Source organism: Chelonoidis abingdonii, chromosome 17, assembly GCF_003597395.2.
Source record: "Chelonoidis abingdonii isolate Lonesome George chromosome 17, CheloAbing_2.0, whole genome shotgun sequence".
Classification (NCBI taxonomy): Eukaryota; Metazoa; Chordata; order Testudines; family Testudinidae; genus Chelonoidis; species Chelonoidis abingdonii.
In genome coordinates, this window is record NC_133785.1 from 41762883 (window position 1) to 41788391 (window position 25509).

The 25509-nt window shown below is 48.6% G+C and overlaps 1 protein-coding gene across 8 annotated transcripts in view; it reads right to left on the reverse strand.

The window, feature by feature from the left end:
- PLXNB1 (plexin B1) overlaps window positions 1–25509 on the reverse strand; it is a 281915-nt gene that overhangs the window by 27319 nt on the left and 229087 nt on the right. For 7 of the 8 annotated variants that reach the window (XM_075073224.1, XM_075073222.1, XM_075073228.1 and 4 more), the window contains 9 exons: window positions 24188–24288; window positions 23066–23283; window positions 22622–22800; window positions 20801–20867; window positions 19271–19417; window positions 18277–18454; window positions 13642–13745; window positions 12047–12131; window positions 11425–11591 (listed from right to left, as the gene is read on the reverse strand). In XM_075073224.1, the coding sequence (XP_074929325.1) occupies window positions 11425–11591; window positions 12047–12131; window positions 13642–13745; window positions 18277–18454; window positions 19271–19417; window positions 20801–20867; window positions 22622–22800; window positions 23066–23283; window positions 24188–24288 (1246 nt within the window). The remainder of the gene's footprint in view (window positions 1–11424; window positions 11592–12046; window positions 12132–13641; window positions 13746–18276; window positions 18455–19270; window positions 19418–20800; window positions 20868–22621; window positions 22801–23065; window positions 23284–24187; window positions 24289–25509) is intronic. The other variant, XM_075073226.1, reaches the window with a different exon arrangement.

Consider the following 25509-nt stretch of genomic DNA (forward strand, 5'->3'; position numbering starts at 1 on the left):
TGTAACCGGTACGCCGCCCTCGGGCGCACTTTGAAAGTTCGTCTTTGGTCCCCGATCGTGATTGTGAGGGGCCTCGATCTTGGCCTCTAGGGTCCTGCAGGTCGTCTGCGACCACCTCAGTCGCCGACTGCCAAAGGCCCGATCTGTGGCTAGGCACAGAGTGTGGTGGTGTGGCTGGGGACGGAAAAGGCCTGCGTTAGGTCGTCGGCGTATGCATGCCGAGAGAGAGCTCATTAGGACCTTGTTGCCCTCCAGGCTTTGTAGCCTGGGGTTGATTTCACCGCAAAGAGGCCTTTACCAACAAATGGTAAGTTGTGAAAGGCCGGAGGTTTGAAACCAGAAGCCATGAGATGCTCCTCATGGTAACGAGGCCTGAAAGAGAAGCTCTAGCCGCCTTTTTCCCTTCCTCCAAGAGGCAGTGAACTCTTGGCTGGAGTCTTGATGGAGAAGCTCCATAATATTATCCCCCGTTATCCAGGTGTTATGATTATAGGGGCTAAGCAGGGCTTATTGATTTGCCACGCAGGGCTATAAGAGCCTTGCAGAATACACCTTGCGGCTGAGTAGGGTCATTCGCCTAGCCCCCTTCGATTTCGGGGGGCTGGCGCCTGTTGCCATGCCGTTCCCTTTTTCTTGACCAACTGAATGACTAGTGCGCAGGAGGAGGACGGACAGACCAGTAGTCGTACCCTCCATAGAGTATCGCATTCGCCTGGATGGTACGAAAAACGGTAGGGCCCTCTAGCGGGGCAACCGCGATAGAATGTCCACTACCGGGTCCCCTACCTCCGGGACCTCCTGCAGCTGGAGGTCCGCATTGAGTGCTACCCTCCATAGGAGAGCCTGATGGGCTCTCAGGTTGTTGGTGGGCACACCAGAATCGCGGTCTGAGCATAAGAGCTGTCCGCGTGGGAAGACACTGATGCGTGTCTGGATGGCCATGGAGGTGCTGAAAGATCATGGGCAGAGAGTCTGACTCTACCAGACCTTGCCCAACTTGGCACCTGGGGACGTACCGCAAGGCGCACTGGTACCTGGAACGAGATCCGGACCTGCGACCAGAGCGGTGCTGGGAGGTCGACCGAGATCTCGAGTTGGGAGCGGCTACAGGAGTCACAGTGCCTGTAGCGGTGCTGGGAGCCGGAAACCGGATGCCGGATATCGGGTCGGTGAACGGACACCGACCTGTGCGGCGAGTGCCGACCGGTGCCGAGGAGAGCAGCATCGGGACTGCAAGTGGCGTCGAAAGCAGGAGTGCCGACGGAACTTGGACCGTCTGCGGGACCGTGATCATGAACGGTGCCGCTCTGCTGCGCCGACAGAGGATGGTCGTATCAAGGAGGCTTGCCAAGAGACTGTAGTAGCCGCACCGGCGGTGCCTGGGGTTCAGGCAGCATCCACTCTGTCATGGCAACGAGATCCCTCGTCGTTGGAAATGTCTCCGCGTGTGAGGGAACAGTAAGCTCGACCACAGTGTGTACCGGGGAGCTGTCAGGCACCGGATTCGACGGCCCTTGTGGGACCGGATCGACGGTGCTGACGTCGCCGGTGCCTCAGCAGGTGTCGGTGCCGGCGCGATCCAGCTTAGACAGGCTCTCTGTCCGCGGTGCAGTTTGCACGGGGAGCAGTAGGAGCAGGAAGCTCGACCACGGCGTGCGCCGGGGAGCAGTCAGCACTGGATTCGACGGCCCTTGTGGGACTGGGATCGACAGGTGCCGACGTTGTTGTCGGTGCCGTAGGCAGGTGTCGTGCCGGGCGATGCGTCTTAGATGAGCTCTGGCTGCGGTGCCGTTAGCACAGGGAGCAGCAGGAGCAGGAAGCTCAACCACGGCGCGTGCCGGGGAGTGGTCAGGCACTGATTCAACGACCCTTGTGGGACTAGGGATCGACTGTAGTGCCCACAACGTTGCCGATGCCGGTGCAGCACCACTGTCGGTGCCGGGCGACTTAGGCGAGCCTCTCTAGCTGTGTGCAGTTGCATGGGAAGCAGCAGGAGCAGGAAGCTCAACCACGGTGCGTGCCAGGGAGCGGTCAGGCACTGGATTCAACGGCCCTTGTGGGACCGGATCGACGGTGCCGACGTTGTCGTGCCGCGGCAGCGCAAGTGCCGGGCGATCCGACTTAGTTCTTGTGCTGCGGTGCATTTGGGAAGCAGCAGGAGCAGGAGGCTCAACCACGGCCCATGCCGGGGAGCAGGCAGGCACTGGATTCGACGGCCCCCGTGGGACCGGAATCAACGGTGCCAGGCGTCCTCAGTGCCTCTGCAGGTGTTGGTGCCTGGCGATCCGACGTAAACGAGCTCTCTGGCTGCGGTGCAGTTGGCACAGAAGCAGCAGGAGCAGGGAGCTCAACCACAGCGCGTGCCGGGGAGCTGTCGGGCACTGGCAGGAGGAGTCGTGGCTTTCTCAACCCCAGAGAGAGGGGAGTGTGTGCCGAGTCGACGTTGGTGCCGGTAACGGCCCGTGCCGCGGGTCCGGTGCCGAGAGGCGCTTCTGTCCGCCGAGTAGCCAGCGCTCGGTGCAGAAGGTGGAGGGAAAAAGAAAGTGCCGCTCAATTTTGTTCTCGGCTTAAACGCCTTGCAAAATGGGCACTTAGCTGTGAAATACGATCCCCCAAGGCACCTAAACAGGAGTCGTGTGGATCTCCTGTCAGCAACGGCCGGAGGCCAGCCAAGCACAGACTAAGAACCGGTGAGCCGGGCATGGCTCCGGGCACCGGTTGCGGGGGGGGCTACTCCCCGAACCCGCTAACTATGGTTAAACTTAACTATGCTAGCAAGAAAAAACGCATAAGTATAGATTAAATATATATATATACTATAATATAAGGGATTATAAACTATATATCTAAATACACAATAACTACGAGTAGCTAGGGAAGCGGAGGACAGCTAAGCTGCGCTCCACTGTTCCAACGACCGACACGGGCGGTAAGAAGGAACTGAGGAGCGGGCGGGCCGGCAGGGGTATATATTACCCGCTATGGCGGCGCCACTGTAGGGGGCGACCTGCCGGCCCGCTGGAGTTGCTAAGGTAAAAGTCTTCCGACGAACGTGCACGCGGCGCGTGCACACATACTTGGAATGAATATGAGCAAGCACTCGAAGAAGAACCTCTCTTCTCCTACTCAAAATTCCCGTTTATGCATCCCAGGATAATATTAACCCTTTTGACCACAGCGTAGCACTGGGAGCTCAGGTTCAGCTGATTATCCACCATGACACCCAAATCTTTTTCAGAGTCACTGTGTGTCCCAGGATAGTCCCCCTATCTTCATTCCTTCATGTATATATTTACATTCCGCCACATGAAAATGCATGTTGTTAGCTTAAGCACAGCTTACCAACCAATCCAGATCACTCTTAATCAGTGATCTGTCCTCATTATTTACCACTCTCCAATTTTTTGGGGAACCTGAAAACCTCATCAGTAATGATTTTGTGTTTTCTTCTAGATCACCAATAAAAATTTGAAATAGCATAAGGCCAAGAACTGATTCCTGCAGGACCCACTGGAAATAGACCTACTCAGTGACGATTCCCTATTTACAATTACATTTTGTGGCCAAAGAGCTAGCCATCTGTTAATCCATTTAATGTGTGCCATGTTAATTTTATATCTTTCTAGTTCCCCCCCAACCAATCAAAATGTCATGTGGTACCAAGTCTAATACTGGTACCAAGTCTAATATCAACCAAACTTGTAATCTTAAAAATCAGATTAGTTTTAAAGGATCTATTTTCCATAAACCCATCTTGATTGGCATTAATTATATTACTCTCCTTCAATTCTTTCTTAATCTAGTCCTGTATCAGCAGCTCCATTTTCTTCCCTGGGAGCAACGTCAGACAGGCAGACCTATAATTACCTGGGTCATCCCTTTTGCTCTTTTTAAATACCGACATTCCTCCAGTCTTCTGGAACTTTCCCAGTGTTCCAAGTCTTACTGGAAAAAAATCAACACTACCAATCCATCGAGCTCCTTAGCCACCTCTTTTAAAACCCTTGGATGCAAGTTATCTGGACCTGCTCATTTAAATGTGTAATTTTAATAGCTATTCTTTAACATCCTCCTGAAATACTTGTAGAATAGAAAGTGTTATCATATGATATGACATCATCTGTTTTTCCCCCCAATACAGAACAGAAATATGTATGAAACACTGCTGCCTTTCTGGATTACCATTCATAATTCTACCATTTCTATCTAGTAATACCATTGTTAGGATTCTTTTTGTTCCTAATTTACTTAAAAAACTTCTTACTGTCCTTAACTCTGCTGGTCATAGATTTTTCCTTATGTCCCTTTGCTGCTCTTGTCAGTTTTCTACAAGTCCTAGGTTTTGATTTATATTCATTACTATCAATTTTCTCTTTCTTTCATTTGTTATATATTATTGTTTAATTGTTTATAGCTGCCTTCACTTCCCCTCTAAACCTAGTCAATTATTTAACTAATACAGGCTTCTTCAATGACTGTGGGATTGTGGCATTTGGGCATCTAGTAAAGTATTCTTAAGCAATTCCCAATTATCATTCCCATTTTTCTGATTAATTTCTTCCATCCCAATTGATTTGGCTCAATTTTTTTCAACTCATTGCAGGTCACTTCCCTTCATTCAGAAGTAGCCCTCCCATCAAAATCAGAACCAGATTATATGCAAGGGGAATATTGAACTTGATCCTCAAATGGCTGGGAAACCAGAGGAGGTGTCTGAGGGTGGGTAAAGTGAGCAGAACCATGATAGGAAGGAGTCAGAGATGGCCCATAACAAAAGTAACCAGCACGATGGTGCAGTCCACATGCTGAAGACTGCTCATAGGTCAAGCAGAATAAGAGGGAAAAGGGTCCTTCTTCAGACACAACGAGGAGAGCAATTTCCATACTATGGTCTGAGTGAAATCCAGACTGAACTCAGTAAAGACGACTGTTATTGAGGAAAGGTTAAGGGAGAGGAACAAAATCAGGATTCTTTGCTGAGCATGTCTTTATTTCTGTAAGCTAAGAACAAGGAAACACAACCTTCCACAACTGGGTGCATGTGAAGAAGGGTGGACTTGTGTTTAAGGCAATGGACAGACTCAAGAGATTATTTTCCCAGCCATGTCACAGAATCCCTGTGCAAGACAGTAGTATCACTGTGTCTCATGTAGCCACTGATTTTAGTTTACTGTTTATTTATTGTGCGATGTTACGATTAACTAAAATATCATATGTAAACATTGCATCCCAAGCAGATTTAAATTGCAGGATTATAGAAATATAAGATTGATCAGTAGTCAGAAGGATAATTATGTATTAGGTATCTAAGTAAGTAGGGCTGAAATGCAAGGCCTACAGGGTGAGGCCTGTGAGATTTTAGCTTAGCCATACTAAGCCATAGGTTTAAGAAATGCTTGACATAAATAAGGGACCAGAGAATGACCCTATGCCACAAGATTATAGGAAAAGATGTACCAATGAGTGATAGTGCAAAAAATTAACAGTAAGAGTAATTTTTTTGCTTACAAGGTACCTGGTAGTCACATTTTTCTAACACATGCCCTAACTGCAGGTACACTATTTGCATAAATGCTAATTAGGTATAGTCAAAATCACATTATAAAAAAGAGGGTACCCAGATTAGGAAAATTAAGATCCCTAGAGGAAACTCCAGCAGGAACCATCCCTCTACTGCTAATCAATTAGCAAGGCAGCCATCAGAATTTAAGAATATTGTAAAGAATGCGAGTATGACTATATTTGTAACTTGCACATAGGTCTGTATAGAATTTCTATATGTTTGGTTAATCATAACTTTAACTGTCCCTTTAATAAAACTTGTAAAACAGACTAGACCTTATACTTGTGAGTACATGTGTGGTCACTATCCTGGGTTCCTTGAGACTATATCTGAAGCAAGTAGCAGAGGTGACTTTCACTCTGTTGAGCTTTAATCTGTAGCCACCAGAGCTGAACTCACGGTAGTGTAATAGTGCTTCACAAAATTCACTTAAAATAAAATAAAAGGCTACACTCAGTTCCCATCTACAAAGAATGATCACTTATCTTCAACGAGAAGCTGTTGTCTGCATGGATCCCAATGTAGGTATGCATGTGCCCCATGAACGGGATATCAGAATATTTGAACAGGAGTGGCTGTTCAACTATGCCTGCACCATGCGTGTCCTCGTGTCCCGGTCCCCCACCCGAGGGCATAAAGGGTAGAGCAGCTACAACTGTCACTCAGTTCTGTCACTAATTCAGAATGGCAGGGAAAGAGGCTCACAAAAAGCAGGGCTGGAATGTGGGCCATGGGATCTGGGAGGATGACATGTCAAAGCAGTAAGGTAAGTAACTGTTTTCAGTTCAAGTACACGTCCATGTGGATCTCTTCCTAAGTGGCTGATGAGCAGTGGCCCATCTGGAAAGTGACACTGAGGCGTCTAAACTGACACTGACTGAACCTTGACTGTGACGCTACCTAACAAATCTCGCATCTCATCTTGCCCCAGGCCAAGGGCATAGTGGTTAACAGCAGCATGGGGCTGACTCCACGTAGCTGCCTTGTTGGGTTCAGATAGCTGAAGACGGCAGAGGAGGCAGCCTGTGCTCCACTGGAATGAGTGCTGATGTTTGGAGGGAGAAAGGTAGCAGCCATGTGATAGCAGATTGAAATACACTGGGTAATCCATGGAGGTATTCTCTGGGAGATGGCCTGCCCCTGAGAGGCACCAGAGATGGCGACAAGACAAGGAGTCTGTCTGAAGGGCTTTGTCCTTTTCCGATAATAGAACAAGGCTCTTGAAACATCCCAGGTGCGAAGTTAGTTTGTCCCTGGAGAGGAATGGGGTTTGGGAAAGAGAGCAGGAGATTAACAGATTCATTTCAAAGGAGGTCCAACAACTTAAGGAAAGAACTGGGAATGACGTGTCACCACCGCCTTTCTCTCTGGAATGTTAAGTAAGGAGGGTCAGCCATGAGCAATGCAAATTCACTGACCTGTCTGGCTGATGTGATGGTGAGCAAAAAGGCAGTCCTGCGAGTAAGGTGCTATAAGGAGCCTAAGAGAGAGGCTCAAAGGGGGCTTCATGGGGCTTGTAAAGACAATATTAAGATTCCAGGTCAGAAGGGTTCTCTGACTGGTGGATAAGCAAGTAGAAATCTAGATACTGTGAGATATAGAAAAAAAATGAACATGATTACATGGGTGAGGGGCATGCTGAGATTGCTGCAAGATGGACTTCAATGGAGCTGAACAAGCATCCAGAGTTTCAAAAATGCAGAATATAAATCGAGGATTTTAGGTACCGAGGCTTTCAATGGTTCACGGTTGTGTTGGGCTGACCAAAATTAAAAATCTGTTCCATTTAGAGGAGTAAGTCTTCCTCATGGAGAACTTTCTTCTTTGCAGTAGGGTATCTTGTAGCGCAATCTCTGTCAGTAGCACTCGGACAGCCTGGATACTGGCTGGTTGATACAATGATATGTTATCTGGTTGAAGTATCTGAGCTTGGTTCTGTGATATTAGGGTGACAATGGAGCTCTATAGAGCTCCACTCATGGTTGGCAATGGGTTTTCTGTAAATCATTGCTGGCTCCTGGAAGATGAAGAGCTATTGGGGTTATCCTGTGTTGTTGACATTTCTTTTCATCCCACAGCATCCTTACAGGCATGGGGAGCAGTATAGTGTCACTATTCATTCTTGTCCATGGCTTATTCCTCCATTAAGCCCAGCATCGTCACATCCCTATGTATGGTGTCCCTCCATCTAACTGGTGGTTGGCCTCTAGTTTGGACTGACCTTGGTTGGGTTTGCATTATCATCTTTGGCATCCTGTCATGTTTGTCTTCTGCAGTTTCTCTACCATCATCTCTTTCTGATTGCAGCCAGTCCCATACCCTGATTTCACATCCTACTCGCCTTCTAATTTCTTCATGTGTCTTTAAATCATTCCACTTTAAACCTGCCCATCTTTTGAGGTACTCTCCTCTCCACTACATCCAACCTTCCAATGTCTGTTAAATTTAATACAGCTGCTTCCAGACCATAAGGTAATACTGTTAGTACATTGGTGTGATAAATTTTCACTGGGGTACCAAAAGTAGTGATTTCAGTCATCCATAACTCTGTCAGTTTCTGTGCAGTACCTGTGGCTAAGGCCTCATCCTTGATGGAATCCATCAGCACTGATCAAGCTTCCTAGGTACACATCACTTGTTCTACAACTTCACCACTGCTGCATTTCAACACAATCTGTTGTCCCCTTCTCCAAGGTGCAGCCACTTTATCTCCTTGACATTTAGTGTAAACCCAACTATTGTTGACACCCTGTCCATAAACCAGTGGTGGGCAACCTGCGGCCCGCATGCAGCCTGTCAGGGTAAAAGTTTGTTTACATTTGCACAGCAACCCGCAGCTCGCAGTGGCTGGAAACGTTAAACTGCAGCCACTGGGGGCTGCAGGCAGCCGAGCAAATGTAAACAAACTGTCTGGCGGCCCAGCAGCGGATTACCTTGATAGGCTGGGTGCAGCCCGTGGGCTGCAGGTTGCCCACCACTGCCATAAACTGATTGCTTCCTGACATAACAGGAGTGATGAATGGGCAAGTCCTGGCTTGTTTGCATAGTACACTGTAGATGTGTTGTCTGAAAATCTGCATGGTGGAATTGTGTAAAACAGGACGGAATGCTACAGAAGCTAACAAGATCACTTGCAATTTTAGAACATTTAGATGCAGGTTTATGCCTTTTGGGGACCAAGTTCTGTGTATCTGAAGTTGGTCCAGATGCATCTGTGATCAGCATGAAGGTGTGGAGAAAGAAAGGTACCCTTTTCTGAAAGTTCTTGGGGGCCTGACCACCAATTCAATGACAATTGGAAGTAAGCTGGATGCAGAATGTGCTTGTTCTTTTGATGTCTCATGGAGTGATACACTATTCTCAGCCAGCTGAGCAATGGATGTGGGTAAATTCACCAGGAGACCCAGCTCTTTGAATGGCAAAGGACATAGTTTAGGGCTGTGGTGACTTCCTGTGAGACCTGCCTTTGATTAGCCAGTCATCTAGTTATGGATAGACATGAACACATTGTCTCCTCAGATGTGCCACCACCACAGCTAGGCATTTTGTGAAGACACTTTGAGGTGGAGAGACTGAATGGCAGCACCTTGTATTGGTAGGGATTGGGCCTCACGCAGATACTTCCTGTGGGCTGGATGGATCACAACAGAGAAATATGAGTTTTGGTCAGAAGTCATGAACAAGTTTTGAGCTTGAGAGAAGGGATGATGCCACCCTGAATGTGAGATGGTGTCTGCATTTGTTCTGTCGTCTTGGGTCTAGGATGGGATAAAGACCCCCCACCCTTTTTTTTACTTCAAGATAAGGAAATCTCAAGAATAGAACCTCTTCCTCTGAACTCCAGAGATGCCTCCTTTTTGGCTCCTAGGCAAAGCAGAGAAGCCACATATATCTTTGGCTTTTTTGTGGGGCAAGGTCTGAAATTGGATGGTATAGCCATCACAGACAACAGACAGAAGAGTGCTGGAAGTTATCAGAATCCATGCCTAGTGGAAGAACGTAAGCCAGCATCCAAAACATAGGGTATGGGGATGGCTCCTGAGTGGTTCAAGTGTGGCTCTTCACCCGAACAATAAATGCACCTAGATCTACAAGAGGCTCCATGAGTGCAAGCTCATCTTTTATTTCCCTGCTGAAGCCAAAACAGAACTGGCGTAGATGGGCCAGCTCATTCCAAGCCATATCTGCCACCAGACATCAGAACCAGGCTGCATACATTGCAGCTGATCCTGAGCCTGCCAGACTCCCTGTAGAGCCATCTCTGCATTGTAAGTTCAGCATGGGTCATCAAAGGTTGTCACAAAGGCCCTCAGGAAAGTGTCCCAAGCGGCCAGTATGCCACCTTTGCCTGATCCATCAGGCAGGCATTGGGCCATAGCAGGAAATGGAGCCTGCACTGGCTCATAGAACTCTGAAACTGCTAGGGTCCCATTGTAGCACTCTGGTAGCAATACCCTGGGTTTGGGTTCTGAAGGCAACATGGGCCATGGGGCTGTGGGAGACGTTCCCACTTGCAGTCCTGTGGTCTGTTCTTGCAGGGAGCGGTTTTCTGCCTGAAGCTGATCCACTGTGGCCAGTAAGGCTTAGTTTTTCTGCCTGTAGACCAGTGATCTGCTCCTGGAGACTCAGTGTCTCCATGGGCCCTGCAGTGCTGTACTTGTGGACTCCATATCTTTTTATGGTAGGATAAGCCTATGAGGAGACCAAAGTGATCTAAACAAACTGTAATGCCCAGGGGCTGAGGTGGGCTGGGGGGCAGTCCAGAGCAGTAGTCAAGAGCTGCTGAGACAGCTTCCTCTTCCTGTTAAGACTTTTATATTGTACAGGTACCCAATAAGAGTGTCGCTTGTCCATTCACTCAGGGGCCTGGCTCCTTTAGGCCTTTAGCATGAAGGCTGTTGGTCAGCAGTGCTGATTCAATGCATCGCCATGGCACAGCAGCTAAGGCTGGCACCTAAGAACCTGGCGGGCTGGGTTCAGTACTGGGGTCCTGATGATTGATTGAGGAGTTATAGCGTCAGAGGGGTGTCCCAGGTCTTCCTCATTCTTGTGGAGAATGAAAAACACAGCGAGCTGCAACCTAGCACATGGCTTTCATCAAGGCAAAAACCATACAGTGGCTGTGGCCATCTGGGAGTGGAATGAGACCATTGCAGGATGGACATAGTTTGATGCTCAAGGCCTCTGAATCTGGCATTTTGGCCCAGACAGAGGCACAGAGGACAAAGGGACAAATCTAATTTAGCTTTTGGGTTTTTTATATGTCTAGAATAAAATAAAATATGGGGGAATTTTAAAGCGAGTTAACCATAACTACCTAATTTTTTGCAGCTAAAGCTAAGGGCAGCAGGCAAATGCCACTCATTCCATCCTGTTGCTGCAGGAGGTGAGAAGGGACTGAATGACGATTCCAAAGGTCCTGCCTTTTATGCTGTTGGAGGAGAGGGGCACGAGCATGTGCATGGTGCAGGCATGACCCAAGGGACATTGATGTTCAAAGGATTCTGATCTCACATGTATGGGGCACATCCACCTAAAGTGGGGTCCACATGGACATATACTTGAAGAAGAATATGAGAATCACAGCATTTTTCTCCTTTAGAAGGCTGTTGGAAGGCTAACTCCCTTAGCATATGTAATTTAGATATTATGGTACTGGAGTTACAGGGAAGCCAACAAATAAATATATCAGTAATCTTGGCAGCAAAGAATTATTTCCTCATGTGCAGTGCTGCACAGCTGGCAAAACACACCCTGGGGCTTGAGGGTTTAGCACCAAAGCACCAAGTCTTGGCCGTTCCGGAAGGAAGTATCCTAGGCATGACCTAGTTTAGCTAATCCAACATTATGTTCTTTCCTACCTTCATAGAGAGGAGACGTGTCAAATAAATTTCAGGAATGGCCTTGGCTCGCTCCCGATCCCGTAAGCTTCCTCGCCTGTGTTTGGGGAGCTCTGGCTCTTCAGTTGGTTTTACGAGATGCCAAAGTTTTATTCCACCCTCATCTGCATCCTCCAGCATCGGCGTTTCTGAAACACAAATACTACTGCAATCTCTAGGCTCCTCTCAGAGACTGGCCACATTGCTCGGAGCCACTTGCTGCCCTTACAAGAAAAAACAAGATTTCTCTGCACTAAGGGAACATGCGGCAAGATAGGGATTGTGCCCAGGCCCTAAGTTTATTAACTGGTGGGCCCCTTAGCTATGGATTGCACCCAGCCCCTGCGGTTAGCAACTAGAAGATTCCAGCTCAAGCTGGACTCTCCTTGCTGGACCTGCCTGCTCCCCTATTTTTAGGGGCCTCTGGCTCCCAGACACTTACAGAAGCCCCCGGTGCTGACCGTTTGGATAGCCTGTCAATGCTAATAGTGAGGAAGGCCCAACTCACCCAGTAGCTATTGGGTGTTACCATAACGTTAGACTTATTGCCTGGGAGAACAAAGTCCTAGCTTGCAAGCTAATGGGCCTTTAGCATCAGACTCACTCTCTCCAGGGATGTAATCCTGATTCTCCCTGGGGACATGTTTGGTCAGACGTGGGACCAGAGCTACAGTTGCTCCATCAGGCACCTGTGTACAAGCAGAACTTGGGTTAACAATATTCTACACATTTCTTCTTCTCAGTGTGACAGGCAGACTTTATAAAGTACAACAGCCCACCCACAAGAAGGAATGGACTCCTGGTTAGAAGAGCGGATTAGGACTCAGGCCCCAGGGCTCCATTCCTGGCTCTGCTACTGACTTATTCTGTGAGCTTGGTAAAGGTTCTTCAACACTTCATGCCTTGGTTTCCCCATCTGTAAAAAGGGCTGTGAGGGCCAATGATGTCTGTCAGGTGCTTTGAGGCAAGGTATTTTAAGCATTATTTTTCATTTCCAGCAGCCTGATCCCAGTTCTGGAGACCACCATCTGCTATACTGGGCATGTGGCCCTTATATTGACTTCAACCAGTAAGCCTGTCTCCTGCTGACAGAAGAGGTACACAATTGCAGGTCTGCAACATGGTGTATTGACAATGACAGCAGTGAGATACAGTCTAGTGCAACCCAACTTCTACAACAGGAGTAGGCAACCTGCAGCACACCAGCTGATTTTCAGTGGCACTCACACTGCCCAGGTCCTGGCCACTGGTCTGGGGGGCTCTGCATTTTAATTTAATTTTAAATGAAGCTTCTTAAATATTTTAAAAACCTTATTTACTTTACATATAACAATAGTTTAGTTATATATTATAGACTTACAGAAAGAGACCTTCTAAAAAATTAACATGTATTACTCGCACACGAAACCTTAAATTAGAGTGACTAAATGAAGACTTGGCACACCACTTCTGAAAGGTTGCCAACCGCTGTTCTACAACCTTAAATGAAAAGATACTGGGAAAGAAAGGGGCGAGCAGTATAGAGGGAGAGTGACAGCAGATACTGCAGTGAAGGGTGCATTTGACAGAGGCTAAAGAAGAAGTGGAAGATAATGGTCCATTCTCGCCTTAGAATCAATTATACGGAATGAAGTGCTGAACAGCACAGTTGCTATTTCCTAGCCCCACAAATTTTCCAAGTGCCCAGAAAGGGACCCGTTTGTCTAACCATTTTTCCTCACATTCCCAAAATCCTTGTGTGACTGCTGCTTGGTTCTTTGAAGGTGACAAATCTATGGTAGGAGTAGGAAGAGGTGCACCAAATTTGCTTTCAATTGTGAGTGAAGGTAGAATTTGTGTCTCAATTTCCAGAGTCAAAGGACTCAGGCGCTAACCAACAGATCCACCAAGCCTGCCCTGATTACAGCATCTCCAGAAATTAGCTTAGGGATACATATTCAAAACATCAGACACCTGTTTGCCTCCCCAGCATCCATGCCTCAGGTTGTCAGAGGTGGAGATGCAGAGTACAGAGGAGATTACACTGTCTGAACAGCAGTTCCTGTGTCAGGAGCAAGTCAGAGTCTTCACCACATCACAGGTGGGGCTAGAAAGGTTCTTTAAATGAGATCAGGCAGGAGTCAGATCTAGAGGTGGAATGTACACGTGAAATCGAAGGTCACTGAGAAGGGAAAGGGAAGAAGGATGCTCAGTTCTGACCTTGTAGTGCTGAAGAGTGTTCAGGCACTTCCAGGTTCCCTGAATGACAGAGGTCACATCCTCATCGGAAAGGATCAGGTGACCAGCCAGACCTGATCTCCACTCTACAGTCATCAAAACACAGAAAACGGAAAATAAAAATAAAATGTTTACTATGAAAGCTGAACCATCTTTAACACTTTCTTGTATATTTCACTTTCAATATGCAGAAACCAACGCCAGGTAAGACTAACAACATGCCAGAACTGTATCAGCAGTGCACTGCATGAGCGCTGAAGTTTCATCTCGTAGTTGTTAGGAAACGCGGGGTAAAGTTCCAGCAGCAACAAACTCTATCCCTTTGGATATGTATATCACAATAACATAACCACGCAACTTCTATGCTGTAATACAAAACAGTACAAATGTGCAGCATATATTACAGAAAAAAGGTATGTTTAAAGGCTCTGTGTCTATTAGGATTGTTACTTACTAATTTATAACATTATTTGACACAGGGCAGCAGATTATTGTCAGAATGTCTGGAATGTCACAGAAGATATTGTCCTTGCCCCCAAAGAACTTTAAATGAGTAAAGGCATCCCAGCCACCCTGCTAGTGCAGACATGGGCATCTTATCCTTGCCTGGCACTCATTGTGCATAGGCTACAAACTTTCTAAAGCTGTGATCACAGCAGCCTCTCTGTGCATAGGAGAGAGAGGCCCGACAACCTGTTTGCGGCTGCTGCTCCCGCCGCCTTCTTTCTGCCTGTCTGCATCTGTGGATTAATTGCTGCAATGGCGATGAATGGTTTTAATGAAGTGTGGAGTTCTAAGTGCTACAGAATTCAATATAGGGGAAACTCAGACTTGCGTTTTCAACCTTCCCTGCCAATCTAAACCTGAGCTTTCAGCATCAATATGGGATCATAACTCATTGTAATTCTGTTGGCCATAGTCATCCTCTCCCTCCCGACCAAGCAATGGCAATTATAGACAGGAAGATGGCTCCACATCCCAGAGGCCAGGATGGATGGCAGAAGAGGGAGGCATGACAAGAAGTATGTCCAGAGTAAACTGCAATCTCTGAATCACGCAATGCATTACTGAGCGAGAGCATGTCCTATGAATACAGCGGTGTGCAGATGTCTCACTGCTGTCAACTGAGAAAATGAATAAAAGAGGAGGAAAAACTGGAGAGCTCACCCCCCAACAAGAGGCCTGTATTTCATTAGCCCACTTAGGGCCTGATCCTGAACTGCTGAAGTAAATGGGAGTTCTGCCACTGGCTTCAATAAGAGCAGGATTGAGCCTATAACCTTCTAGCACCTCTGCACTATTCCCATGCTGTCCCCTACTCCCTGAGTGCCCTCTCTGATCTTGTATGCTTTTCATAAACATCCCTTTCCTCATTCAAATCCTTCCTCAAAAGACCACCTTCCTCTACAACCCTTCTGACAATAACCAGTCAGGCCCAGTAGCTACTTCCAGTGACAAAGGTGAAAAGTATCAGAGGGGTAGTCATATTAGTCTGGATCTGTAAAAGCAGCAAAGAATCCTGTGGCACCTTATAGACTAACAGGGCTTGGCTACACTTGCAAGTTGCAGCGCTGGCGAGGGGGTTACAGCGCTGCAACTTAGCAGCTGTCTACACTTAAAAGCTCAGCCAGCGCTGCAACTCCCTGTTTGCAGTGCTGGCTGTACACCTGGGTCTGCTTCCGGTGTAGCGAGACCAGCGCTGGTGATGCAGCGCTGGTCATCAGGTGTGGACACTCACCAGCGTTTTTATTGGCCTCCAGGGTATTAGGACTTATCCCAGCATTCCTTTTCAGCCTCTCTGGTCATCGCTTGCAATCCACTGCCCTGGCTCGCGCACTGGAGAGGAGGGGAGGTGTAGAGGAACCTGAGAGGAGGCTACTGATGTTTGGAGACTCCCAGGAGTCATGCAGGCAGGGCTATTTTCCAGCCAGAGAAGCTAGCCAGTCGCAGCTGCTGGGATTGGTAGTGAGGAACCAGCAAGAAGCCTGTTCCTGGTAAGAGCTTTATTATAAGGATGCAAATGTTTTGGAGCAGGGGGCTATGGCTGCCTGCACAGCTGCCTAGATGTGGAATAGCCCATTGATTTCCTGGAGCTGCTCTTTGCTTTCCATCACAAACCCATGGCTTCCCGTGAAGCACCCCCACCCCTTCCAGGTGAGCTGTGTGTGCAAGATGGTCTGAGAGTAGCTGCTGTGGCAGATGTGCGTGTAGGTTCATGTTATTCCCGTAGCTGCTCTTTGCTTCACAAGTCACAGAAACCCCATGGCTTCACAGTGAAGCAACCCCACCCTTCCCAGTGAGCATGGCAGCCCCCTTCCACTGTGAGCCACGTGTGGGGAAACTCGCCTCTCTATCTGCAGCGCGGCCTCTCTGTGCTATGCTCAGATGTTGTAATGATGCTACAAAAACTCTTAAAACAATGCAGGCTCTGTATTAACAGTTTATCTCTCTGTGTTTTTTTTAGTGACCTTGAATACTGCTCCATCAGTGCGACTTCTGAAAGACTGCAAAGCTTAAAAAAAACAGAAGACTAGAAGAGTGGTGAAAGCAGTTATGAATCTGATTCCACAGAAATAAAAGTTGCAAACTGGAGGATAAGAAACCATGAAAAGGAACAGCTGCCAGATAAAGGGAAGGCTGCAAGAGAGAGAATTGACTACCAAAAGCACAGATCGGCAGGATGACTTAAAAAAATGAAAAAAAACCTCTCATTTCTTTCATGTATATTTTACTTTCCATAACTAATATGAATAATAAATTATATACATTGCATCATAATGCTGTTGATTGGTTATTAATGACTGCTGTTCACATGTGTGGTCCCCACTCTCTGGGGTGCAATTGTGGTTCAGCTGCGCCCCTGCAGGTTATGCCCTGGAAACTGCAGGCAGCGGGTGACATGGGCTGGCTGAAGGCAGGGCAGGGCTGACTGAGGTAGGGCTGGCTGCAGCAGAGGCAAGGGATTGGGTCGTTGTTGAGACAAAGGTGGGGCGGGCTGGCTTCAGGCAGTGGGGTGCAGCAGGGGTTGACTGGACAGGCAGTGCGGGCGGGCAAGAGTGTGCAGAGGAACGGGCAGCAGTGTGTGGGGGCTGGCTGGCTTTGGGCAGGCTGCAGGGTGTGTGCAGGGGTTGGCTGAGACAAGGACAGGGTGTTTGCAGAGGTGGCGTGGCACGGGTGCGAGCTGGCTGAGCAGGGGGGCTGGACTGGTATGGGCAAGTCACGGGCAGCAGAGGCAGCTGGAACCCCAGCCCTTAAGTAGCCTCCCAACCCCTTCTACTCCGGGGACCTTTTAAATAGCCGCGGAGCGCTGGGGAATGCAAGGAGGCGGGCTCCGCGGCTATTTGAGGACCGGGGTGGCAGAGGCAGCTGGAGCCCCAGGACTTTTAAATACCCCCTCATGCCCAGGGGGCTATTTAAAGGCTCAGAGCTCAGCCGGGGTCACAGGGCTCGTTGCTCCGGCCGGAGCTCCAGACGGGAGAGCGGGGTTCGCGCGGCTTGCCGAGCTCCAGACGGAGAGCGCGGGCTTGCCGCGCTCCGGCGGAGCTGCCGGCCTTGCGCCTCTAGCCGGAGCTCCACGGGAGAGCAGGGCTTGCCGCGCTCCGGCCGGAGTCGGCCTTGCCGCGCTCTGCTGGAGCGCGGCAAGCTCGCGCACTCCCGTCTCCGGCTGGAGCCCCGGTCAGAGCGCGGCAAGCTCCGCGACTCCGTTCCTGCCGGAGCGCGACAAAGCCCCGCGCCCCATTCTCATGGCTAGAGCCTGGCCAGAGCGCCGCAAGCCCGCAGCCCGCGGAGCTCTAGCTGGGAGAGCAGGGCCATGCCGCGCTCCGCGGCGCTTCACTCAAAGGACGGCGACATGGAGCAGACCGCAGCTGGGGGGGTAAGTTAAAAAAAATTAAAAAGGTGCTAAGTGCGGGCCCTCTTAGCGTGGGGTCGTCTGGCATAGCACGCGTCGTTGGAACGAAGCGAATACCCGCACCCTTCGTCCCTTCCCACCCCCATGCGAACAAATGGACAAGGTGCTCTGTGGGATAGCTGCCCACAATGCACCACTCACAACAGCGCTGCAACTGGTGCAAGTGTGGACACACTGCAGCGCTGGTCGCTGTCAGTGTGGACACACTGCAGCGCTGGCCGTACACAGCTGTACGACCACAGCTGTAACTGCCAGCGCTGCAAAACTGTAAGTGTAGACAAAGCCACAGACGTTTTGGAGCATGAGCTTTTGTGGGTGAATACCCACTTCGTCGGATGCATGTCTTCACCCACGAAAGCTCATGCTCCAAAACGTCTGTTAGTCTATAGTCTATAAGGTGCCATAGGATTCTTTGCTGCTTTTAAAGGTGAAAAGAACACAAGGTACCTTGCAAACAAGAGGTGACGGCAGCAGATTATAAGTATCCTCTTTTCCACCCCACTTCCTGCTATTATCCCTCTCCCCCATTTATGATGTCACACTGAATCCAGGCTAGAATGTAAGCTCCGTGGGGCTGGGACTGTCTCCATTCACTGAATGGACAGTGTGAGGCACACCAATGGCACAGGAGACAGTTATTAGATATATTAGATAACTCCACTTTTCAACCTCATCACTGAGTCTTGGCATCAATGAATTGTGCTCACCAAGGTCCAGCAAGTCTGGGTCTGGGCGGTGACAATATGGCGTTCCTTTATAGATCTGATCTAGGATTTTCTCCTTCACCTGTGTTATAGTGTCACAGTCCAGTACTTTCACAGAGACACCCTGAGAATCCTCTGCCTCTCTCACAGTAGCTTCAGTTGGAGTCAGAGCATTTAAAGTCTGGGGAAAGAAAAGATAGCTGAAAGGGCTACATATAGTGATGAGCCTGAGTAGCAATCACACCTGCACTCCCTTCCCCCCACAGTTACACTTACCATTAGCAAACCACTAATAAGTGATAATATTAATGATAAACCTTTTACATTTCCAGACCACTGGGGAAAGGAATACCATGAATATAATGAGCCAGATTCTCAGTCCTGCTTCAGTGGCATGAAGGGCATGTAAAGCTGGTTCAGCAGGCTTCCTGAAGGTTGCCTCTATGTAAGGGGCCTCCTCAGCTGGCAAAGAGTTGCTGTAGACTCTTACGGCCTCTCCTCCTTCTCCCATGATTCCGCAGTGGATATGACCGGTGAGGAGAAGATGTGGCTAGAGTACTGCTCTGCTCTGGCAGTCCCTGGCTGCTAGATCTCTTTAGGCCATCGATAGCAGAGCAGCTCTGAATTACACTGGGAACTATGCCAATCCCAGATTCTGGTGTAAAGCTATGGCTTCCAGTGAGCAATAACAGGACACTAGCGAGAGAGTGGCTTTAGTCCTGACTCAGGGTAGATTAGGACAGTGGTTCTCAACCTTTTTTCATTTGCAGATCTCTAATAAATTTCAAATGAAGATGAGGACCTCTTTGTATATATAGTTGAATTCTGTTCACTTAGTTTTCAGTCTAAGTCTTTCGTGGACCCCTTAGACATAGTCCACGGACCCACAGGGGTCCGTTTACTACAGGTTGAGAACCACTGGATTAGGATGGTGTTTCATTGGTACAGAACAAGGAGGGAACAGAATGCTCAGAGATGTGCAGTAGGGAGTTCTCACCAGAGTCCGGTACTCCAAATCCTCTCGCAGAAGGCGGTTATCATTCAGGGTGTATTTGGCTTTCCCTGTCACCCAGTCCACTGGTCCCTTATCTACTTGGTGCTTGATTCCCCGGAAGAGCATATAGAGCGGCTCCCCAACAGAGTCCTGGCAGAGACAGAAAGAGGCTCAACTCTTGAGAGAAGTCACTTTCATTTTGCCTGACAGTGACCTCAGGCCTCAGAACATGGACTCCTTTACCCCCAGGAGCATAGCCAAAGGCACCAGTCAACAAAACAACTCAAAGAATCCAAGTCGGAAGGTTCCACCCACCCCATCCCTGCTCCACGTTCTGGAAAAACGGTCTGGTGGCTAAGGCACTGAACTGGAATTCCTGAGACCTGGATTCAATTCCATGTGTGCCACAGCATCGCCGAGTGACCTGGGGCAAGACACCATGCCTCAGTTTCCTCATCTGTAAAATGGAAGTCTGTAGTCAGGTTCACTTGGAAGCCTGCATAGGCCTTGGGGCAGATTGTGGCTCAACTGTTCCCCAAAGTCTGAGATGGCCTTGCTAGGCAGTCCACAAACCTAGCATCTGGGTTATGGTCCTTCATTCCCCAGTGCGCCCCAGGTTCTCCCAACCAGATGGAGGCATGGGACCTCTCCACCAGGTCCCAGTGCAGGGCCCAAAGGGGAAGGGGCAAGGAGTGTTTCAGCACCCTCTGGCCAATTCATCAGACCAGTTTCCGCTGGGCCAACTCCTACCTCCTCATTCTCTCTTCAGTTTGGGATGTGGTCACAGCACTCTGCCTCTCCCTAGCAGAGTTCCCAATGAGTCTCAACAGTTCAAACAGCCAAATGGAGACTTCTCAGTTCACTGCTCAGGGTCCAGGTGTTCTCCATTGTCAGGGAGCAGGGGCCTCTGGCCAGGTCTTACCCACAGTCCAGACCCTTCTCCTGTAGGCTGCTCTTTCCCAGAAGGAGCAATCTGGCATCCTCCCTACAGTCAGCCTCTCCTTCACTATCCCCTTGCTTGATTGTCAGAGTATCCTTTTACATAGGTCCTCCATTTGGAGCATGCTCATCTGCTGCCAAGGGGTAGGGTCCTCTTAGCCCACAACTGTTCCTTCACTGCCTTAGCCTGTGTGTGGGGTCTGTAAACCCCAACACAAGCTCACACCTTTCCTCCCGCACAGGTGTGTTGTGCAGCTCATCCCACTAATGTGTGTGAGACACTCAGCTATTACAGTGGTCAGGCTGTTTCTGCCGGACCAACATGTGGGCATGCAAGAGTCCAGCTCAGCCCTTGGCGGCAGGCTTGTGGAAAAGTGCAGATGAGACAAGCTGATGAAGTGCTGGATGCTGTGCAATCTATGCTGTGAGCAACCCAGCTCTTCTTTCCTGCTCACTGCACACAGGGTAATTTGTGACACCATTTTAGCAGGCGCTCAGACTGCTGATCTATATTAGTGCAGCAGGGTTGGGGCATTCTTTTAGTCTCCATTTCTCTTGGCTTCCCCACCCTTCCCAGGGATGGAGAATTCTTACCCTTACAAAAGCATACAGACAGATGGACATCCAGTTGGTGAGCAGCTTCTCTACTACTGTTTCTGTCCTGAAAGAGAACCACGGGCTGGTTACCGTATGTTACCGTCCACAGGGAGGTGCTAGAGCAGAGAGTGGGGTGGATGATAAGGATCAGGACATGCTTTCTAGGCAAAGCCCATTTGAGGACCCCACCTGAGTACAAATTTCAAGGCTTCAGCCTGAATGAGGCTCAGAACTCTGGTGTGTGAACAGTAAGGCAAGCAATTAACCTGCAGTCACAAGAGGCCATTAATGCCTCTACAGGCTGCCCGAAGGACCCAAACATAGAATTCTGTGCTGTATCTCCAACTCCCTGCAATGGGACAGAACTCACAACAGGGCAGTCAAGTGTCTATGCCCCTCGGCTAGATCTCAGACCTACAGAAAGCGTGATTTAGGAATAAAAGGACCAGATATCTTGCAAGGTACCAATCATGCCACCAGCTCATTGCAGAGGGAACAGGGTTTAGAAAAAGCTCAGTGTTGGCCTAACTGTGCTCCCACTGAAATCACGGGCTAAACTCCCAACAACTTTAACAGGAGCAGAGTTAAGCCAACGTTGAATGCTGTGAGAAACCTCAGCCTTCATGAGGAAATATCCTATGCATGCTGCCCTGTAACATCCAGCAGCACCTGCTACAAAACCCTGGCATGAAGCTAATATCTGGGAACTGGGAGGATGAGATCTGACAAAAAATTCCCACTGAGACTTGTGTCTCTCCAGATGGCTTGTTGCACATCTCCTCATCCACTCTATAGCAAAAATGCCTCCCTAAAAGCCCTGGTTCCAGCCCCTCCTTCACACAATATCATATAATATTCTACTCAGCCCCTCAGTCCCAGAAGCTCCCAAATGCTATATAACACAATATCACATATAAATCCAGTCCCAGTTCCCTGCCCCCCACAATATAGCACAATATATCACAGACCCACATCCCAGCTCCTCCCCTACAATATCACACACAGACCCACAGTCCAAGCTCCCTGCCCCCCACAACATCACACACAGACCCATAGGGAGATTTCAAGGTACTTCTTGTGTGAAATGACTCAGCAGCAAAGGAGAAGTGACCTAGACAGAAGAGGGAGCACAAATTAAATGTCACCTCTAATTGTTGCAGGAAGGGACCAGAAGGGGATAGGATTAGAGTGGCAGGAGTCAGAAGGGAGGAAGCTGGTGAGTAGATGCCAGTCCCTGGAGAGCTTTGAAAACCAGGGAAACAATTCAGAACAGGATTCAGAGAAGGCCAGGAAGCTAGTGAAGGTGACAAATGATAGGGGTGCCATGGCTCTGCTTCCTTGAGAAAGTGTCTGCCCACAGCGTTGCAGACCCAGTGACATTAGGAAGTGATGATATAAGCAACCATCAAAAGGGGATTGTGCTTGACAAGACAGGAAGGGATATGAAGGTTGGCTAAGGGCTCAGCATAGCTCAGGGCAAGGGAGACAGAAGAATTACCACATGGTAGAGAAGCTGAAAAAGGGAAATGGGGGCAGAAAAAAGGGAGTTCAGGGTATAGCATGAACGTGGAGGAAGGAGGATCTGAATGAAGGATTCTTGCTCTGTCTCATCACTGTCTACAGCTAGGATCTCTGATTTCTGTTGCCTCCTCTTTGGTAGAGCTTCATGTCTGGACACCTACTAGATCTGTATCTGCTGCACAGCACATTGTCTCATTGTTACTACAGAGGGATTATGGAGCTCTATGACAGCCAAGGAAAGTTCTGTCCAAGAACCAGCCTGAAGACAGTGGGACTATTACTGAATCACTCACTCACCTTCGCAACATCAGCTTTGGGTTCTTGGCCACATACTGCTCAACGAGGTCATTCAAAAGAGTCTTTAGGATGTCAGTAAAGTACTCTAGCTTCCCATGCAATGAGACAGTGAGAAGCGATGCCACATAGGCCCGGTCCCTGGGAGAGAATGTGCGCTGGATTTCTAGAGTGTGGATAAACTAAAGAGTGAGAGAGAGAGAGTGTCAAAGATGAACGAATGCTCTAATCTATTAAAATAGGGTAACCACAGCTATGGACTTTCCCAGTAAGAGGTGTTGTAGATATGGGGAACATTCAGCTATTCCAATCTCTTGCTTTCCATCAGGAGCCACTTTAAAGAATGCTGTAAGGGAGCTCACAGTCCCTTACGTCTCTCTTGGCAACAATTGCCTGTGAAATGGCACAGGAGCCAGTTACTGCAGGGAACTAAGGAAGGGATGTTACCTTGGTAAGGAAGAGTTTACTGTTGAGGAGGTTGGAGAGCTGCACCAAGCCCTGCTCCACTGTTTGCCGCCGACACTCGGGCATGTCCAGGCCCCTCTGCAGTGGTGACTCACGGTGTCCTGGAAAGAAAATGCGTTCTGCGTAGGATCTGTAATCTAGGAAGGGGATTCCGGTACCAACGAGGTCACTGGTGAGATCCATCATCTCCGTCATCAAGTCTGAAAATAAAGGGAGCTTCTGTGTTACAAAGTGTGTCCCAGAGCATGGAACACGGGGCTGTGGGCTGGGAGGTAACTAGATCTAATGGGATGGAATTGACAAAGGAAACAGACAAGCTAAATATCAGTGAGATGCTTCATCCTGTGGAATCCTCTCCAAAAGGAAGGAGTGGAAGCCCTGTCATGTGGGGCATTTAAAACTAGACTGTTTGGAACACTGGCAAATGTTCTGTAGGGAGCTCTCCAGCCCTGGCTCCTGGGGAGGGACTGGAAGGTCTAACAGGTTGTTATTCTTGTTTACAGCTGGGGGACATCATCTGGGTTTAAAAAAAGCAGAAAAAGCTCTACCAAGCAAACTAGTGATTGCTAAAGGATGATGTTTATTAAAGGATTGGCCTGGTGTTTAGTCAGGCTCAATGATAATAGGCGGTATCACAGGACAGAGACACAGTATTATACAGTCACTGCAGCACCATGACTTTCATGTGTCTCATTGCTTTCCACCTCTAACCAAAAATCAGTAATAGTCTCTCCTGTAGCTCCTAGTGTCCTCCCCTTCCCGTGCTCCTTGCTGCTAGTGATAGAATTGCAGTTTGTGGATAAAGGGGAACACTAATGATCCGATCTCTAGATTCTGGTGTTCCAGATGAAGAATTGCAGAGATCAGTATAGGCCAAACTCTGTTCCCAGTTACACAAGTGCCACTCCACTGACCTCAAGGGCACGTGGGCACCTGAGCAGAATTTGGCTGTAAACTTTAACACACTGACATAGGAAGATGTATGATTGTTCACACAGAGGCAGCTACTGAGACAAGGTCCATAGGGTCTGGGAGAGATGGAAGGGCCAGAGATCATTCCCCAACACCTCTATTTGCAGCTGCAGGGGAGGGAAGTTCTCTTACCTGTGAACTCTTTTTTGCATCTGTCCCGAACACTTGTTTCCAGATTTTCCAACTGGATTTGAACTTTCTTGTAATCCCTTAGAGCCTGTTTGCTCTTCCTCCTGTAATGGGAAGGAGAGCTGGAGACCACCCGGCTGACTCACTGCAGATGGGATTTCCATCAGGCTGAGTTTAATTTAACATAATTTAGATTTTGGTTTCTAAACTACCCCATGTCTACACATCTCAAGGGAAAAGATGTTCCCTCAAACTGTTCCTCAAACTGAGAAAAGGATGGGCCTTATCACATATGCTAAAGAACAGAGGGCTGGCTGGGCAAAAGAAGCTAGCGCAGAGCTGGGTCACAAGTTGGGCATGAGGGGCCCATCCTCTTCAGAAGAATGGAGGAGCCTCTCCCTTTTGAGGCCTCAAACTCATCCTTGCTCCTCAAGAGGGGACAAAATTCCTGGCTAATAACTCCAGGCTGCTCCAGACCAACCTGCTAATAACAGCATCCTACACTGGAACTCCCAGGCTGACAGCCTTTTTTAGACCAGACTATGTAATCACCTTCTGCACAGGAGCAACTGTCTGGTTTCCAGTTTCCGACTGTGTTATGTCTTATATAGAGGCAATCCTAAGTGCATCATTGGGGGCTTCCATAAAATTCAACCATGTATCTAACTAATTTTTTATCGGCAGCATTTTTTGGAAATGAACTTAGGGCCTGCCTTCTCTTTCCATCGGCTCCTCTGGAAGACCTCAACTATGGAGTTGGTAGTAGTGGCAAAGGAGGGTCTGTCATAGTAAATCTATGTGCTCCAACAGGGAGCAAAATAGGGGGAGATATTTCTGAACATTGGATAGACCATAACACCCCAGAGCAGAGGCCTTCTGCAAACCCTCAGCTTACACTGGAAGGTGTGTCTGGGGTTTACTTGCAAACTCTGAACTCCAGAGGCAAGTGGCCTTTCAGGTGGGAGTTCTATCACCAAGGCCAAATCTGCACCCTCTGAAGTCCAATGGGAAGACTGCAGAGTCTCACCCAAAGTAAGGAAAACTGAGAGACTATATTAGGTCCCAAATGTAGAGGCCTAGCTGTGCCCATTGGACGTTACTGTTGAAGGTGATCAGGGTGCCAAAAGATCCTGCAGACCATCACTGAAGGTACGTCTACAAACAATCCAAGGTGTGCTTGCAGCTAAGCTAGGCATACCCATGCTAGCTTTAAGCTAGCTAGCATGATAAAAATAGCAGTGAAGAGGCAGTGGCACAGGCTTCAGCATGGGCAGTGCAAGATGACCTGGGTACATACTCATGTTGCTGAAGCTTGGACGGCCATG